General features: G+C 40.6%; 1 protein-coding gene across 1 annotated transcript in view; it reads right to left on the minus strand.

Moving 5' to 3' along the window:
* The window catches only part of Tip60 (Histone acetyltransferase Tip60), a 49,445-nt gene that overhangs the window by 14,389 nt on the left and 16,192 nt on the right, over nucleotides 1-18,864 (minus strand). Inside the window, exons 6-7 of the mRNA XM_080270926.1 lie at nucleotides 3,344-3,607; nucleotides 1,708-1,791 (exon numbers count right to left, since the gene is read on the minus strand). Of these exons, the coding sequence (XP_080127052.1) occupies nucleotides 1,708-1,791; nucleotides 3,344-3,607 (348 nt within the window). The remainder of the gene's footprint in view (nucleotides 1-1,707; nucleotides 1,792-3,343; nucleotides 3,608-18,864) is intronic.

Genomic DNA, 18,864 nt, shown 5'->3' on the forward strand with positions numbered 1-18,864 from the left:
TGGGTTCTGTTTGCATGAAGCATGCTTTACACAGCACTATGAACCTGTACCCCAACTTGTTATTCGTGACAACTAATATGTTTTGCATGGCAAAGCAGCAAAGCAGCTTTTTTTTTTTCCTCTAAGGCATAACTTCAGCCCTTGCAGGATTAAAGGGGAGTTAAAATTCCACCTACTGGAGAGTTTTAAAATTCTACTTATTAGTCACTTATTTCTATTACATTCTTAGTCATTCACAGTTTCTTATGCTTAATGTGATGTGTTTATATGGATGTGCCTGGTAGGGGATATAGTTACTATAATGGCCCAAAGGAAAGGAAAACTTTGGGAAAACTGAATTTTCTTAAACATACTGTACCAGCCAAAACATAATGGTTGTTATGGAAAGACTTGGCCATTCAATACAAAATAATTTCTCATGATACAATGACCATCTCAAATGAGAGTCTACTGTAATGAAGCGCAGGGCAGGGGGAATCCCCTGTATGAGAAACCGATGATATGAGAACGGGCAGTTTAGACCCCAATTCAGTGATGCAGGCAGGGTTAGTTAACCTGACCGTGTTTTTCCTGTAAGTTATATACTTGATTAAACAAGTTTTCATGACCCTTTTTTCAATCCATTATATGAATTTCTGCTATCCGAGCAGTCCTCTATTAACATATCCCACTCATATAACAGGACCTATCGACTGCATGTAAACAACATGAGGGGTAAAAAGAAAAAGGATAGCTGTGGAAATAAATGAGGTGATAATGACAGAAATAACGTGCCGTGGTACAGTATTGTGTGAAGGCATGAGGGAATGGTGGAGAAGGAAAAAACAAAAGTGTCCTGAATTAGAAATAGTGGCTGCAAGAATAAGGTCTTCTACAATCCAGACAATACAGTTCTATTAATAATTCTCATCAGCATTATGGCACATAACTGTAAAACAAGAAACATTAACACTATGTTTCGTCCAAAAAACTAGTAATACATTCTCACATCATAAATACCAAAGCTGTCAATAAAATTGCTTCAGCTATAACAGTATAAATTGTAATTAAAACAATTTCCTAAACACTCAGTTGGATTGTTTTCAGTTTTATAAAATCTACTTAACTACACATGCTCCTAACTGCAATGCCCAAATCCAGGCATTATGATAATGAGAACTGACAGTCAAAAAAAAAATTATTATTCCATCCTTCCATCATCCAATCCAATGTTGCCCCATGAGGAGCGGAAGAACCCAGGGTTAGGCAAGTTGGTCCTGACATTTACGATGAGAATGACCAGCCTCACTCATCCCTGAGTGGAATTATGTGAGCAATAAACCCCAACCACTCCTTGGATATAAACCTACACAAGCTCAATCTGATTGGAGTGCCTTAATCACCCACTAAACCACCAGGCGCCATAATTTGCTTATATGGTTACCACCCACCGTAATAAATGGTTTCCTGGTGTACAGGAAACCATTTGGCTTGTCACTCGGTGTAGAGCCACCCACAGGCAAAAGGTAGGGGAAAGAATGAAGGAACGAAAAATAGAAGAGGGAGCGTAAAGTGATCTGTAGGCAGAAGGAAGTGGAAAGAATGAAGGAAAGAAAGACAGAAGAGGAAGGAAGGATGAGAGGAAAGGGCAGACACCCAAAGCAGCATTACATCGAGTGAGTGGATGGTAAGCACCCCCACCTACCCACAAATATTATTATTACTCACCAAATGCCTTTCTAAACACTTTCTACTCTTGCGGTATTTGAGGCAGAATTCACAGATGTATATACAGTCGAGGTTGGTTATTTCCTGTGGATGATAACACAATTAAACACATACATCTCTAGTACAGGTATGCATAATACTATACAGTATATTTATATACTTCAGTTAAGTGGACAATGTATAAAGAATACTTATCAATAACAGTGTAAGAATAAATGCAGCAACACACATTTGATACCATCTACTTTTAACCATGCTTCACCATCATCATACAATCTCAATACAGCATTCAACAATTTTCTTATCGTGCCAAACATTATTCAACACCTTCTGCAATCCCTTCCCGTGCTTCTCACAGCTCTATAAATGATATAAATATCTTACTGTTCCATTCACAATCTTTCACTCCTGCATGTCTTAACTGCAAATACCAATCCTGTATTCAGTTCCAGTCTGAAAAGCTGATTCCTGTGGATTTTGTTCTGATAATCTGCTCAACTCCCAGCTCTACCTCTCATAAGTTTGAGGCTCTGAAAACAGTCACAGACACAACAGCTGGATGACAAGAAGCCAACTCAAACACTTTAAAATGCATCTACATACCATTATATAATTGAAGTTCATTTTACCATACCATCCACAAGTATGGAAGGCTTCAAAAAGCACACGAGAGTCTTAAAAACAATATTTGAATGTGAAAAGACCACAAACATATCATTTTTACCAAAATACACAAATGCCCCAATCAATGACCACATGAAGTAGAAAGGAACAAGGTTCTTCATTTCAGCACATGATCCATTCCATCCTTGTAATTATCAGTACATGTTACACCATCCTCCATAACAAAGAAACAAGATACTTTCCTACATCACATAAAATGTCTTGACAACATCATTCTTTCACTACCCAATACTGCACTAAACAAACACAGCAGCTATAAACACAACTAAATGGTCAACAGTCATGCAAAACCTTCAGCTAAAAATTCTCCATGAACCCCAACTAGAAATACATCAAATAGATATTGTCCTTCCCACTGAGACATAAAACCACCAAGCCACACTACAATGTGGCCAACACTGTTCTCTACTTCAGTACCTGCACAAAATATAACTCATGAAAAATCTACTATGCCCCCTCTGTAGGGCAGCCCTTCATATCACAACACACATGTGCCCTGCAGACAACCTTCAGTATAACCTCAGAAAAAGATCCCTTGCAATGTCTGAAAGAGGCTGGATTTCTAGCAGTTACTGGGTCCACATTCATAGGAGCCTGGAACCACACCTACTATTCTGCCAATCATACGGTAATTCTCCTTCATTCCCTCTTATCAATGTACTTTTCCATTGCATGATGAAGTGAGGAAGTCTGAAAAGCGGTCAGTATGTAGAAAAAATTACAAAAGGTATGCTTAAATAGTAGAAGGAGTGAGGGAATTAAGTGCTTAGCTAAATATGCTATCTTCTGGGCCTTATGATATTCTACATTTACATTCCACTACTGATGGCTTGAGAGTCAATATTAAATGATGAAAGCCCGGATGGATAACTATCATCTGGCAATATTTCTGAACACTGACACAATATTAATACTGTTCTGAAAATACAGTTACACCTGAGAATGGACATACCTGTGGATACGGTGAGAAGTACCATGGTTTGATGCGGAACTTGCCCAACTCAATCATCTTCATGTTTTTGATGCGAGTGATGGCATGATCATCAGAGTGTGTGGCCAGGGAGCCAGTCTGCCGAGGAACTGATGATGCTGGGGGCTGCTGGGGCGTTGAAGGTGGTTGGGGTGTCAGGGGGGTCAGGCTGGGTATATCGATGTCCGCAAGGCCTCCAATGGAACCACTCAAAGACCCAATTGAGGAACGTCGCCCATCATCTTCCTGTGTAGTGTGTTGGCAGAAATGATTAAAAAAAAAAAAAAAAAAAAAGTCCTGAGTCAGTAAATACAGTACTTTGACGAGATTTCAGTTAATCTAGAGATAGAAAGATATATGCATCACTGAAGATCCCACTCAGCAAAAAAGTACTGTAACAGAACTTGTAAGATATAAGCTGAATGAGTGTGGAGAACAAGAGGAAGATGCGAGTGTAGGAAAGTTGCTCAAGAAAAAATAATAACCCCAAGAGGAATGGGGGTAACGAGAAATGATGAAAGGGAATGGTGTGAGGAGATAATATGTCCATACCATGGTGTCTGGAAATATTCAAATATGGTAGGAGCCAGCAGATCCAGTGTCTGGCCCTTGGCCTTTGATTGATGCTGCTACTGTGAGTAGGGCAATAGGCAGGATGTAGGTGGGGAAGGCAGCAGGTGTGTCTGGGTTGACTGCTAAAATGTTGAAGGCATTACACTTCGTCTTAGCTCAGAGACAGGTGCTGCATCAACTAACCTGTTCACAGCGTCACAGCGGTTTTACGAACAAACCAATAAACTAGTCACAATACTCAAAGAATCTTTAATGTTTCATTATCTAACACAATGAATATGGTGAAGTTTAACCTCCTCATAAGGGAGAAAAAAGTCCACAGTTGGAGCACTTGTAGCATGGAGCTGAAGTGGTCACGATCTTCTTTGTTTACAAATAGGGGAGCACGTTGCCAGGGGAATCTGCCTGCACGTTTCAAATCTTGCCGCGCTTGCGCCATAGGTAGTTTATGCGCGTGGTTCTTTTTTTGCTGGTCTCGCTACCTTGCCGTGTCACAGAACACTGTGGCAGAGAAGTCCACGTCATAGGCGACGACTGTAAATATGTGTAATGACTGATGGAAATGTAAAAAGGAGATGGAAAGTACAGCAGTTCACAGGAGAAAAGCAGCTGGTGTTATGAAAGGCCTGTACCAAGATTACTGTGTGGGTTTCAGACGATGGTGTGATATGGGTGTGAACAATAAAGAATAAGAGCATGGAAAAGAAGACGGTAGCTAGTGGAATATGTGTGAGCCAAAGAGACTGGACAGGATAATAAATAGCTGGATGCTATGTATGAAGGATATGGAGAGAGGATGGCTAAAATATCAGTGAGCTAAGTAAGGCACAGTCAATCAAAAAAATATCGGTGCACATTTGGCAAGAAAAAGTTTGGTAACAAAGATGATGACTTGGGGAAAATGCCTGAGTATTTTCCCTCTATAGGTAAGCCTGTCTACATAAGAATGTCATATATCACTTGTCAGTCACACTGTCTAATCAGTACTGTTATTGGGTACACATCCAAATGGTAACAGATTAATCTCTGTAGAACTACACTAGCTATACTGATCATTCTGGACATTGTTGTACCCCTTCTGTGTGATTATTTTTGGATTGACTGTACACTTAAATGAGATGGTCACAGGCTGGACATGACTATAGTTCATCCACCTTAAGTTGGCAGAATTTCCATAATTTTGGAGCTTATTTTATAGACTTCAGTGGTAGAATAAAACATTACAGTACTAGAGACCTACATTCTTTCCATGGCACTTCTTTAGTGACTAGTACTATGCTCATATTAATCTCTTGTCACACCTTACAGTTCAGGATGAAGGAATGGCAATTTCATACCAAGTTAAAAGACAAGGTATACAATGGTGAATAAAGTACTGTGCATGTGAGAAGCTACAAATCAAAGGTTATGACTCACTCTCTGGAGAAAAATCTAGTAGTAAATGGAATAATGGTAAAATATTACAATGGAATAATGGTAAAATATTACAGTTAGTTCTACAATCAGAGGGTTAATGGTGACAGTATTAACATTCTCAGACTTCTATATGCAACCTGGCAAAAAATTATATGGCTTCAGCTGGAACATAATCAAACTTATACTGACTATGAGACAGTTAAGGCAGGAGGAGGCAAAGAAGGATCAGAACACAGAGTACAGTACAATGTGCTGATAAACTGGGTGGGAGGGTTATGCAAGACAAGGATCAAGTTCTTTATTTTGGTAATTGTTTATGTGGTCTGAAATATTGGAGAAATAAGAAGTTTTCAGATCTTTCCTCCATTTCTATGCCACCCAAATTTTCCACTTTTCATTACACGAGGCCTGTTCAGAAAGTATAGTATATGACCGTAGGCTCTAAGAAAAATAAATCGCTAACCTGTTGAGCTAGGACTCTAATCCCCTTCTAAGTAGACCCTTTCTGACTTGACATATGTAGCCCAACGTTCTTTCCACAACCTGAAACATTTTTCAAAGTCAGTTTTCGGTACCTCCTACAGGTGCTTTGTCACATCGTCATGATCTCTGCTCTCGGATGAACGTTACTCAAGTCACATTGGAGTGTACAATTCGCAATCCAGACTTTCTGAAGACTGCTATAACTGGAGACAAAACTTGGGTGTACAGGTACAACCCAGAAACCAAAGCACAACCTTCCCAGTGGAAGCATGCAGGGTCCATCTATCTATTTCTATCTATAGCCCAATGCCCTAATCCCGCAAAAGGGTGGCCGCAGACAAAACGCCTCCAAGTCGCTCTGTCACCCACCATTTGACAACCCTCCCCCCAACTCACCCCCTCCTCCCTCATATACCTCTCAACTCCATCCCTCCACCTCATCCTCGGTCTACTTCTCCCTCTCCCTCCCTCCACCTCACCTACATACACCCTCTTAGTCAGTCTTTCATTCTCCATTCTCTTCACATGTCCAAACCACCTCAGTGCATTTCTCCTAATCTTCTCACCTCGGCCAAAAAAAGCACAACAGGTCCGCAGCCAGATGAAATGTACTTGCACGTTGACTTTTTCTTTTGTATTATTCATTTTTATTTTTTTACTACTGTGGTGTTGTGCATCACAAATTCGCACCTGAAGGTCAGACTGTCAACAACCATTACTACCTTGACGTCATCCGTCATCTTCATGACGTAGTTCAGCAGAGGAGACCAGATCTTTGGAAAGTGACAAGTTGGAAGCTGCACAATGACAACACTCCTGCCCATTCTTTTCAACTGATTTAGGAATTTTTGGCCAAGAACAACATCCCACAGATCTGGCAGGCTCCCTACACACCAGACATGGCTTCGTGCGACTTTTGGTTACTCCCTAAGCTCAAAATTCCACCAAAGGGTTCCTGATTTGAGATGAGAGAAGAGATCATGACGAATGAAACAAAGCACCCGCAGGAGATACCGGAAACCAACTTTGAAAAATGTTTCAGGCAGTGAAATGAATGTTGGGCTACGTGTGTCAAGTCAGAATGGCCCTACTTTGATGGGGCTCAGTGTCCTAGCTAAACAGGTTAGCTGTTTATTTTTTTAGAGCCTACGGTAGGATACTTTCTGAACAGACCTCGTACCTCAGTATGGCAACTGAATGTCTAGGAAGTGTGGGACAGATATTAAGGAAGCAAACAAACTGACACAGGACAGAGTTGAAGGTGGAGAAGCACATGACAAGAGAAGTATCCCATTTTTACTCATATACATTAACATACAGTATTATAGTAATATATTATTCTTATAACACTACATCAATATCTAAAAATACCCACAAATAAATCTGAAAAGAAAATTTGAGTTAGGGAATTATACAAGTGGTGAAATAATGTTCTTAAACCATAAACCCCTTCAATATGATGATGCCTCTAACTTATTTTATTCTTCCATGAAACAGTTTTACACAGCTTTGCCAAGTCCATTAATTTCTATGACATCTTTTATAATTCTATACCTGGTACCACGAGTCTATTTTCTTCATGCCTGGAGAACTCACAATGGAGTTATTCAAGATCAGGACCCTACAAGTGTGACCCTTCATACAGTCAATCTTTCCCATATTACTATAAGTGTGACCCTTCATACAGTCAATCTTTCCCATATTACTGTTACTTTTTATTATGATATATATTTCAAAGTACTCTTTCTGACACCAGATAACTTGATGCAACTTGGAAAAGATCATATCTAAAGCTTTAAAGAAGACTAAGCTTCTCCTCGGATTAATCAAATCCCTCCCCACGCAAAAAAAATATATATATCATCATCATTTGGAAGGGGGTTAACTATCTTCAGATCACACAATGCTTGGAAAGGAAAGACATATCAAAATGGAGTGATAATAAATAAATTAAAGGAGCAACAGCAAAATTTTTGTTCCTTGAAGCAAACTAACAAACAACACAAAATCATCCCCCTAAAACACAGGCAGCCACATACACAATAAAACAAGCAGTAAATTTTCAGACACGTGAAATAACACAATTCCTTACAAGCAAACACAAGCAATACATCATTCCTTCTTTTATAACAACAAATACTCAGTTGGAGCTTCAGTTTGTTAATTAGCCCACAGAGCCTATCTTTTACATTTCATTCTTGTTACTTATGGACGACTTTATTCAGCTTAGGATAAACTTTTCAAACTGGAGGATCAGATGCAGCACTAAAAGATCCCTTCAGTATGGGAGGTCATTCCTTAACTGAATAAAAGTCTGATAACGGTAAGAACAAACTAAAAGGACAACACACCAATACAAGGAGTTAAATTAAATGACACACACCGAATACATAAACATATTACCAGACATCCACTCATCCCCTATGGTACAAGGAGTCTCACCTAAGCTATGTGAAACCTTGTAGTGGAAGCAAGATAAAAACACCATAAACCATATCATAGTACCAAAACGGGTACTGTTTCCCACCCCTTCAGTACAAGGGGCATTTTCAAAGATGAACTGTAGTGTCTGTTAGTGGCAAGATAAGTATATATGAGAAAAAAAAAAAGTCACTGCACTGAAGAGGTTCAATCACAAATCAGACATGCAAGCAATCATCAACCTTCTGAGTTCCAGACAAACATAACTGAACACTTATGTCACACTGCCTAAATAGGACCTTCCTATACTGCCCATGACTTCACATGGTAGTCATAAACCACAGTTCTGCCCAGCCTTTTCCCTAGCCCTGGCTGAAAGAAAGTTGTAAACACAAGTTTCATATCAAACAATTAATTGTTGTTCAATGTCTGGGAAATCATTTTGTTTTATTTTGTTTATAAAGGCTCCATCATTTTGTTTCATTTATACGGCTTCCAACATGCTTGAAAGTGTAGGCCTTTGTCACCTAATGGTGGCTCTCCACACTACCCAATCTTTAACAGCCCTATTCAGTCTCTTATCCCTGAGGGTCACACCGGTTGATCTTGACCCACATTGTTTTGGTCCGCTCCTACTTTAAAGCTTTGCTAGACTGATAAGAAACAGTTGGTGATGACACTGTTACTTGTCCATCTATCCATCCATCATTTAATCCTATGTCGCCCCATGAAGAGCATAGGAACCCGGGGTTAGGCAAGTTGGTCCTGACATTTAAGATGGGTGTGACCAGCCTCACTCATCCCTGAATGGCAATACGTGAGCAATAAACTCTAACCATCCCTTGGATATAAACCTACACATGCTCAGTCAGACTGGAGCACCTTAATTACCCACTAAACCACAAGGCTTATATGGTTACCACCCAGCATAGTTACATGGTTTCCTGGTGTACAGGAAATCATTTGGCTTGTCATTCAGTGTAGGGATACCCAAAGACAGAAGGAAGAGGAAAGAATTTAGGAAAGAAAGACAGAAGAGGGATTGTAAAGTCACCTATAGGCAGAAGAAAGAGGAAAGAGTGAAGGAAAGAACAACAGGAGAGGAAGGATGGAAGACAGAACAGGGCAAACACCCAATGCAGCAGTACATCGAGATAGTAGATGGTGAGAGCCTCCGCCTACCACTGTAGTCCAAAAAAGCTTCAGAACCACAAACAACAGGTCACTGTTTAGTGTAAAACCCTGGTTACCTTTCAGTCAGGGATGGGTAGGTGAACATAACCTATGGTTAAAGTCTGCAGTCAGCATAAAAAATCTGATGGCCCTCTTGTTTTTCTCATCATGAACTTTGAAAATCTGTGTGGTAAATCCAAAGCAGTCAACCCTGATGACTTCAACTGGCCCAAAATGAATGTCATAAGTGTTGTTTGTTCTGATTTTTCAAAGTCCACAGAGAAAGGGGCACCAGAGGAAACAGGACTTTTGATGCTAACTGTACAGTACAAAGTTTACTGGATCTACTTATTACGATTAAGGTCAAACATCCTCCCTTACCTTACATTCATCATTTCCAATCTATACACTGTCCAAATCAAGTGTGTGTGTGTGTGTGTGTGTGTGTGTGTGTTTACCTATTTATATTTACTTATTTGTAATATATAGGAATGCAGCTAAGCTCATACTGTCCTGTCTCCATATCCACTTTTATCCAGTCTATTTTAAACACAAGAATGCTTTTGCTTTCACCACCTCCATGTCAAAGTCGTTCCAAGTACTTATATTTCTGTTAGGGAAACTGAACCTTTTGAGAACATTACGGCATCTGCTCTTCTTCAATTTAAATTCATGATCCCTTACTCTTCCATCATCCAATACAAAAAGATTCTCTCTATCCACCTCTTCCAGACCTCTTATACTGTATTTTTAAACATCGTAATCAAATCTCCTCTTTCCCTTTTCTCACACAATGTTGGTAACTTCAGTTTTTCCAGTCTCTCCCATAGGTCAGTTCCCTTAAGCATGGCATCATCCTTGTAGCCATCCGTTGTGCCTTCTCTGGTTAATCAATATGCCTTTTCAGATGAGGGGATCATACTACAGCTGTATACTCTAGTCGTGTGTGTGTGTGTGTGTGTGTGTGTGTGTGTGTGTGTGTGTGTGTACTGTATTTACCTAACTACAGTATATTATACATGATTTCAACGAAGCTCGTGTTGTCTCATCTCTTTTCTACAAATATTTATCATCCAATATACATTTAAACATATGGATGCTCTGCTCGCACCATCTCTCCCTTTAAATTATTCCAATTGTCTATAGTTCTATTTGGAAAACTAAATTTTTTTACATCACTTCAGGCATCAACTCTTCTTCAGCATGAATTCATGTCCTCTTGTTCTTCCATCATCTTTCACAAAGAGGTCCTCTCTGGCCACATGTTCTATTCCTCTTACTTTTCTAAATACTGCAATCAAATCTCCCCTCTCTCTTCTCACTCTCAGGGTTGGCAATTTCAGTTTTTCTAATCTCTCCTCATAAGACAATTCCCTCAAGCCTGGGGTTAATTTGTGGCAATCCTTTGTATTATTTCTAGTTTCCTGGTATGCTTTTTCAAGTGCGGTGACCACATCATTGCTGCATATTCCAGTCTTGGTTATATCATGGTCACTATTAACTCTCTCATGAACTTTTCATCCATACAATTAAATGCAATTCTCATATTGGTCAGTAGCCTGTAAGTTCCTCCAGTATTTCTGTTTATATGTTTCTCTGGCGATAGGTTATCCTGTATAGTCACACCAAGGTCCTTTTCTTCTTTTGCTTTCCTTATCATTTAATCTCCCATCTCATTCATATACCTTGGTCTCTTATCACTGACCCCCATTTCAAATATATGACATTTATTAGTGTTGAATTCCATTCTCCACATTGGACTCCACTTGTAGAGTTTATCTAGATCTTTTTGCAATTCCCTACAACAATTTACTCCTTTAGTATGTTTCATAATTTTTGCATCATCAGCAAATAAACTCATATAAGTAATCAACCTTTCAGGCATATCAATGACAGTCAAGTAATCTAATCCGCAGCAATGTGGTTTTGGGCCACTGCCATGCTTTACAAGTTCTGGGGTTTATAAATAACATAACTTATGGGAAAAATTACTTATGGTTCTGGCCTCTTGGCCAAGTTGCCACATATCAGCCCACCTACACCCAACTAGTCACCAGTGAACACTAGCACACACTCAAAAAATTACTGTATGCAATGCATGTATTACTGGGAATAAAGAACATTAAACAGTAATTAAACAATATTAAAGGGTCTTACCTGACTCCAACCAACAACAATGCTTAAGTGGAAGGGGTGGGGGTAGGGGTTCTGAGGCTAGAGGCAAACTAGGGCCTCTCAGCATGAGGCGAGTCTGGTGGTGCCTCACACTGCAGCTGCCGCAGACCCGCTTCTTCTTCAATTCATTGGCACCATAATCAGCAGCTATTCTTGCCTTTTTCTCCCCATTTCCGATGCGATGAACAACATCCACTGTCTGATCATATTTAAGTGGTGTATTTTTTTTTTGTCCTTCCCTTTTGCGACAAAGTCTTAGACTGATTGTGGTCTGGCATCATATCATGCTGGAAGGGCAAGTAAGAGAACAAAAAAAGGGGCCAGGTAGTCCTCAGAAACTGCGCTCATGGCCACTTTCGTTGCAGGTGGTGCAGGAATAAACAATGGAGGGAAGTAGTGCGCACACTTGCCGACGGGGAAGGATTATGATTGGCCACTCATTGCTCGTCATGTTTGCCTGTGAATGGCTGATGGCCATGGTTTGTGGCACAGACATGTGCCATGGATATCTCAATGGAAATGCGTCACTTCTACATCAAAAGTCCACACTTTATGCATATAACCGTGGTCTCTGCTACTTTCAGTTCTGAGCGGGAACCATGCCGTGGATTAGAAAACCGTGGCTTGCAAACAGGTGTTTTATGTGATTTGACTGTATATTTGTATCACGAACATGATTGGGGCCAACACCCAACCTTGGGGCACTCCACTAGTTACCTTTTTCCACTGGGAAAACTTGTCGCTTATTACAGTTCTCATCTGTCTTCCTGTCAAATAATTTTCCATCCTTTTCAATAATTTTCCATGTGCACCTCCAAAGGCTTTCAATTTGCACAACACTGGTATACATTGATATATGATAACCCTAAATGCGATACCCCGACTTAGCGATGGGGGTACAAATACCACCACACCCCGCCTAACAATGGCCAATCCCTGGTTTGATGATGGGTTTTTATTTTTTATTTTTTTAACTGATTTTGATGATATTTTCTACTAAAATTGTGTTTAGGTTGATTTATAAACTGTTTTTAGACTCAGATTAATGTGTTTTAGCCATAGGTGTGGTGAACATTGTCATTCTGGTGTACAGTTTACTAAGCTTGATTTTTTCCAGACTTATATTTGACAATTTTCAGATTTTATTTGTTGGTATTGAGTTATTTACAACCATTAGGCTTAGGTTAGCTTCTTTTACAGCTATCAGGCCATTTCGATTGGCTTTTAACCTGTTTTTGGACTCATTTGAGTGGGTTTAGAACTTGGTTGGGGGGGGGGAACCAAAGGCTCAGAAACACATTCCTATACTGTACCCTGAGATGCGATACACCGCCTAACAATGGGTTTTTACTTAACTAATTGCATCGTTAAACTGCGGTGTACCTGTAATCTTCTGTGTGCCACTCTATCAAAAGCCTTCTTTAAATCCAGGTCAATACAGTCTACCCATCCTTCCCATTCTTGAACAATGTCTGTCACTCTACTATTGAAGCTCAACAAGTTCGTAACACAAGACGACCCTTCTCTAACCCAAATTGCTTGGACGTTATTACCATATGCCCTTCAAGGAATTTTATCCATCTTTTTCTGATGACATTTTCACATGGTTTGCAGACTACAGTAGTGAGGGAGACTTGTCTACAGTTAAGTAGGTCCTCCCTGTCACCACTTTTATAAACTGGAACTGTATTTGTTCTTTCCCATTCAGTAGATAGCTCCTCACTTTCTATGGAAAACCTTATATCATAGGCCTTGCTAACTTGTCTGCACATTCTTTCAAGATCCAACCAGCTACTTCATCTGGTCTCATTGCCTTTCTCACATCTGTATCCTTCATCAGCTGAAGTATCTCATTTCTCTGAACTACTATTGTTTCCAATTTCAGGGGCTACATCTCTGTTACAGGTACATTTATTAGGAATTCCTCTTCTCTTACAAATACCAACTGCAATTTATCACTCATTATGCTACACATTTCCTTTTTCATGTATTACATCACCATCTCTCAATCTCACTATGCTGTTCTTTGTTCTCAACTTACTATTAAAAAACCTGTAGAACAGCTTGGGTTCCTTCTTGCTTTTATGAACAATATCCTTCTCGTATTTTTGTTCCTCCTCCCTTCTTACTTTAACATATTCGTTTCTTACTTCTTTGTACTCTTTCCAAGCCTTTTCAGCATACCTTTTTCTTACACTATCCCATGCTCTAATCCTAATTTCAAGTGCCTCCCTACATCTTTTATTAAACCAATCTTCTGTCTTCCTTTTTTGCAGCAAATTTAGGAACATGGTTTCTGACTCCCTCCTCATATATTATCATGAAGACATTATATTTCTCTTGCATATTTCTCCCCCTCTCCATTTCACTCCAGTCCATATTTCTGAAATACTGTCATGCATCATGATGAATGCGACGAAGCACCTGCAGGGGATCCCGAAAACCATCTTTGAAAAATGTTTCAGGCAGTGGTAAGATTGCTGTGCTACATGTGTCACGTCAAAAGGGGCCTACTTTGAGGGGGATTAGTGTCTTAGCTCAACAGATTAGCCATTAACTTTTTTAGAGCCATGGCTCGAATACTTTCTAAACAGACCTCGTACCGTATAGGACTACATATGTGGGTAACCAAGTTACCCACATAAAAAAAGGACCCACTGTATACAAAATTCCAGCTTTGCATTATCACTGGAAAGTTTATTCTACACTGCTTTTAGATACACCCTTAAATCAAAATGGCCACAAAGAAACTTTCAAGCAATAATGATAATTCACTACCATTTTCTTGAGTTAGAGTGCATGAATGATATCAATGTCCCATCTTTTACAGGTAATTTTCTGTACAAATAATGGAGACCAAATATACAGGATACATGTGATGTATAAGGAAAAAAAAAAAGGTAGGGGATTTTGGTCAAGAATCATAATATTAAATATCTCAAGTTACTCAATGCCAGCCAGCCAGCCACGAAAATGAAAACTAATCAACTTAACACCTTGGTTGATTGATGACATTGTTTATGTCATCCAAAAAACTCCCATAAGCTGGCCGATGACATTATTTCCGTCATCAAAGCAAAATACTTACGGTGTTAGTGATGTTGGTTGTTTGCTCAATACTTTGTACATACATTATTGTAGGGGAAGGCAGTGGCTGAATTGGTAGAGAGGTGGCCTGCAGTCCTAATGGACCCAGGTTCAAATCCTTGCTGGGGCAGGGAACAGTTTAAGGATTTGAATTTCAAAAAAGCAGACTTTACTGATCTACCAAAAGACCCACTGACATGTTGTAAAAGTACCACCGCTAATACCAATACACCAGTCCTGTATGAGACAGCCACAGCATGTACAGTCATAAGAAAAACTATCATTACCCTTCAGAGCTATGCACTATGATACAACGACGATGTGTTGTGGAATGACGGACAGGAAAGTTTGTATTGCAAACCCGTCAATGTCAGTTACGTGAGACAGATATTAGAATTTGTGCTGCAGGTAATAACAGCTAATTAGATCGTTTGGCCTCTGTGCATGGAGACAATATGTTTTATTATCTGGCACCGAATTCATTAAATAAAAATACAATAGAATGGTGTAGAGTCAGCAACACACATGCAGACGGGCAATGAGTATGTGCACCCATGCCAGACGTATGATAGTAATTCAGCCGATACAAGCCAAGTTAGTAAATTTCAGTGTAATAATAGTATGCATTGCTTTCTACATATAATAAATGGCGAGTAGAAGGAAAATAATAATACGTGTTCAGTCTCATTGATTTAAGATTTTGTATACCCAACCCCTGCTTCCGAAACAGACTCTAGACGTCGACGCATGGATGCCACTAACTGAAGCATCCATCTGAAGCAATTAACCACCCATCTGAAGCAAACAAATGAACTCGTGCACCCCTGCTACACTATCATAAAAAAAGCAGTCGATGCCTATAGTTTTATTACACTTCAAAATAATTTATTTGTTGTATTCTACAGATAATAAGTGCTGAATAGTAGGAAAATAATAAACGTGCCGTTTCATTATTAATCCCCAGTGGGGCGCTCAGGGTAACGCAAACACGTACTCTATATTTCCACGCCATATGGCTCATTCTTGCTCATTATTCCAACTCTTGTAATGGGACTGATATGCCAACACTAGATAGGGGAGGGGAGAACAGCAAGGACCCACCCACATAACCCAGCTAACGTTCGTTTCGTATAGAACATTCCTTGGGGTAACAATAGTTTTTTTTTATGACTGTGCAGTATTCAATATGGACGGTGGGTGTTAGCGCTGAAGTGGTGACATGTGGAGGAGTATGGTATGCAGGAGGACTACTGGGCCTTGGGAGCAGGCTGTGAAGTCTACTGTATGTCCAGAGTTGGACACATTATATGTATACAGGGTGATTCATAAGTCCATGAAACATTTTAGAAATTCACCGCATATAAACTAAGCAACAGATATTGTTAATTCATACATCGATTGAATGAGAAACATGGAGTTTTTTTTTTTTAAACCTGCCCATGCGCTTAGTTACCGTGGTTGCCGCTAGGAGGCAGTAGTAGCAAATATGGCACTAAGTAAACGTGAGAGATCATTTTGTGTGTTGGAATACGCAAGGACCTCGGCCATTGTGATTGTGCAGTGACGATTTTACGCAAGGACCTCGGCCATTGTGATTGTGCAGTGACGATTTTGAGCAGAGTTTCAGAAGTAGCCACCTGTGTACAACAGTATCAAGAAGTAGTTTGAGAAATTCCGGAATGAAGGCTATCGGTGCAGCGCTCCACGGCCGGGACGTCCAGGGCCAAATGAAGTAACTGTGGATTGTGTTAGGCAAGCCTAAGAGCGCAGATCCCGCAAGTCCACTAAATGTGCGAGTGCAGAAGTTGGCGTCTCACAATCAACAGTGTGGCGAATTCTCCATAAGCAACTGAAGGTTAAACCGTACAAGCTTCAGCTACATCAGGCTCTCAATATTAATGACAAAGAAATACATCTTAATTTCTGCATCGAAATGCAGGAGTGATTTGAAGTTGATGGTTTCACAGAGTCGCTCATCTTTAGTGACGAAGCAACTTTTCATTTGTGTGGGAAGGTGAATCGGCACAATGTGAGAATCTGGGGGACCGAAAATCCCCACGAAATCATTCAGCATGTGCGAGACTCACCTAAGGTGAAAGTCTTTTGTGCAATTTTGAAGGTGAAGGCGTATGGACCATTTTTTTTCACGGAGCCCACCGTCACCGGTACAACGTACCTGGACATGTTGGAAAACCGGCTGATGCCACAGCTTAGTGATGACAGTAATGATTACATCTTTCAGCAAGATGGCTGTCTGGGTCATTATCACAATCAAGTGCGAAAGTACCTCAGTGAAAACTTGCCACAACATTGGATAGGACACGCAGCTCAGGTAGATGACGCATTAATGCGGTGGCCACCCTGATCCCCAGATTTGACTCCATGCAACTTTTTCCTCTGGGGATTCGTGAAGGATACTGCTTTTGTGCCCCCACTCCCCACTGATCTCCAGGAACTTCGCAACCGTATCACTGTAGCCGTGGCACTGGTCGACCGTGATATGCTGACAGGTGTGTGGAACGAAATGGATTATCGGCTAGATATCTGCCGCATCAGCAAAGGTGGACACATTGAGCATTTGTAAGGTATGTAAAAAAAAACTTGGAGAGTTTACCTATACAGTGCTCGTCAGAAGTATTCAGCGTTGTCCGCTGGGCGCGCAATACTTATGGCCCAAAAAGAATCACCCATTTTTGGGGGTAAGAATTGAGCCACAAGTTTGAGCTCCGAGCATGACGTCACGGTAGCCTGAGGCCTTCTGACGCGCTGGTTGGTTCCCGCCTCAGTCGCCCACGGGCTGCCTGAGAGAGAGGAACTCCGCCGAGTGTCCCTCTCAAATTGCGCCATTTTTTACTGAGTGTCCCACAGTGTTTTGGCCTTCAAAACTTTGTTATGGCACCTACCCGTGAACTATCGAGTGAAATCATATCCCAGATCATTGCTCTAAAGGAGGCAGGCCACCAGACAAAGGAAATTAGTGAATTGGTTGGTGTGGCACGATCGACAGTGCGTCGTTGGTGTGCGCGGTTTCGGGAGGAAAACAGTGGTGACGTTCCCACAAAGAAACCGAGGTCTAGTAGGCCTAGGAAAACTTCCCCGAGGTCTGTTAATGTTTTAAAACGTGCAGTGGAGTTTAATCCTTGTGTGAGTGCAAGGAAAATTAAGGAGAGCAACCCGGAAGTGTTTGGTGAGGTGTCAGTGAGAACAGTGTCTCGTAGAGTGCATGAGCTTGGTTACACAAGTCACAGGCCTGTGAAAAAGCCTCTTCTCTCTAGCAGCCAGAGAATTCGTAGGCTTGCCTTTGCTAATAAATATCTAAATTGGGGTGAGGAGCAATGGTTGTCAGTGTTGTGGTCTGATGAGGCAACGTTTAGTGTTACCTGTAACAGAGGAGCATGCAAAGGTAGTGACCCACTTGACCCACGGTATGTAGAAAGCACAGTTAAACATCCTGATTCACTCATGGTATGGGGTTGTTTTTCAGGGAAGGGTTTGGGGAAGCTTGTTGTACTTCCCAAGAACCTCAGAGTGAATCAGGATGTTTACCTGGAGCTTCTGTGTGATCATTTACCAGACTCCTTCGAGCTAACAGGTGCACGAGTGTTTCAGCAGGACGGTGCACCTGCTCACAAGGCCAAATCGGTCACCAATTGGCTTCGTGACTGCGAGGTATCATTCATGACAGACTGGCCAGGAAATAGCCCAGACCTCAACCCGATTGAAAACCTCTGGTACCTCGTAAAGAAGAGTCTCCAAGGGAAGGACGTGAGCTCTCTGCCTAAGCTGGAAGCTGCCATTCGTGACTCCTGGGACAAAATACCCCTCCAGCACCTCAGGAGCCTTGCCCTTTCACTTCCAAGATGTCTCAGGTCCGTGAAGAAACATAAAGGCTACCCTACGAAGCACTAAAGGTAAATAAAATGCATTATTTATGTTTTTTCAATGTTGAAAGGTTTGTTTCTCAGGAGGGACGCAGGGAGCCCCATACTTCTGACGAGCACTGTATATCCGTGTAAAAAATGTGCTATCTGTTGCATCGTTTATTAGTGGTGAATTATTAAATTGTGTTGCAGACTTATGAATCACCCTGTATGTGTGTGTGTGTGTGTATATATATATATATATATATATATATATATATATATAGGTGAACAAAGAGAGACTAAAATGAATAA

Source organism: Coenobita brevimanus, chromosome 5 (assembly GCF_032717465.1).
Source record: "Coenobita brevimanus isolate Jiangsu-jjx chromosome 5, ASM3271746v2, whole genome shotgun sequence".
Classification (NCBI taxonomy): Eukaryota; Metazoa; Arthropoda; class Malacostraca; order Decapoda; family Coenobitidae; genus Coenobita; species Coenobita brevimanus.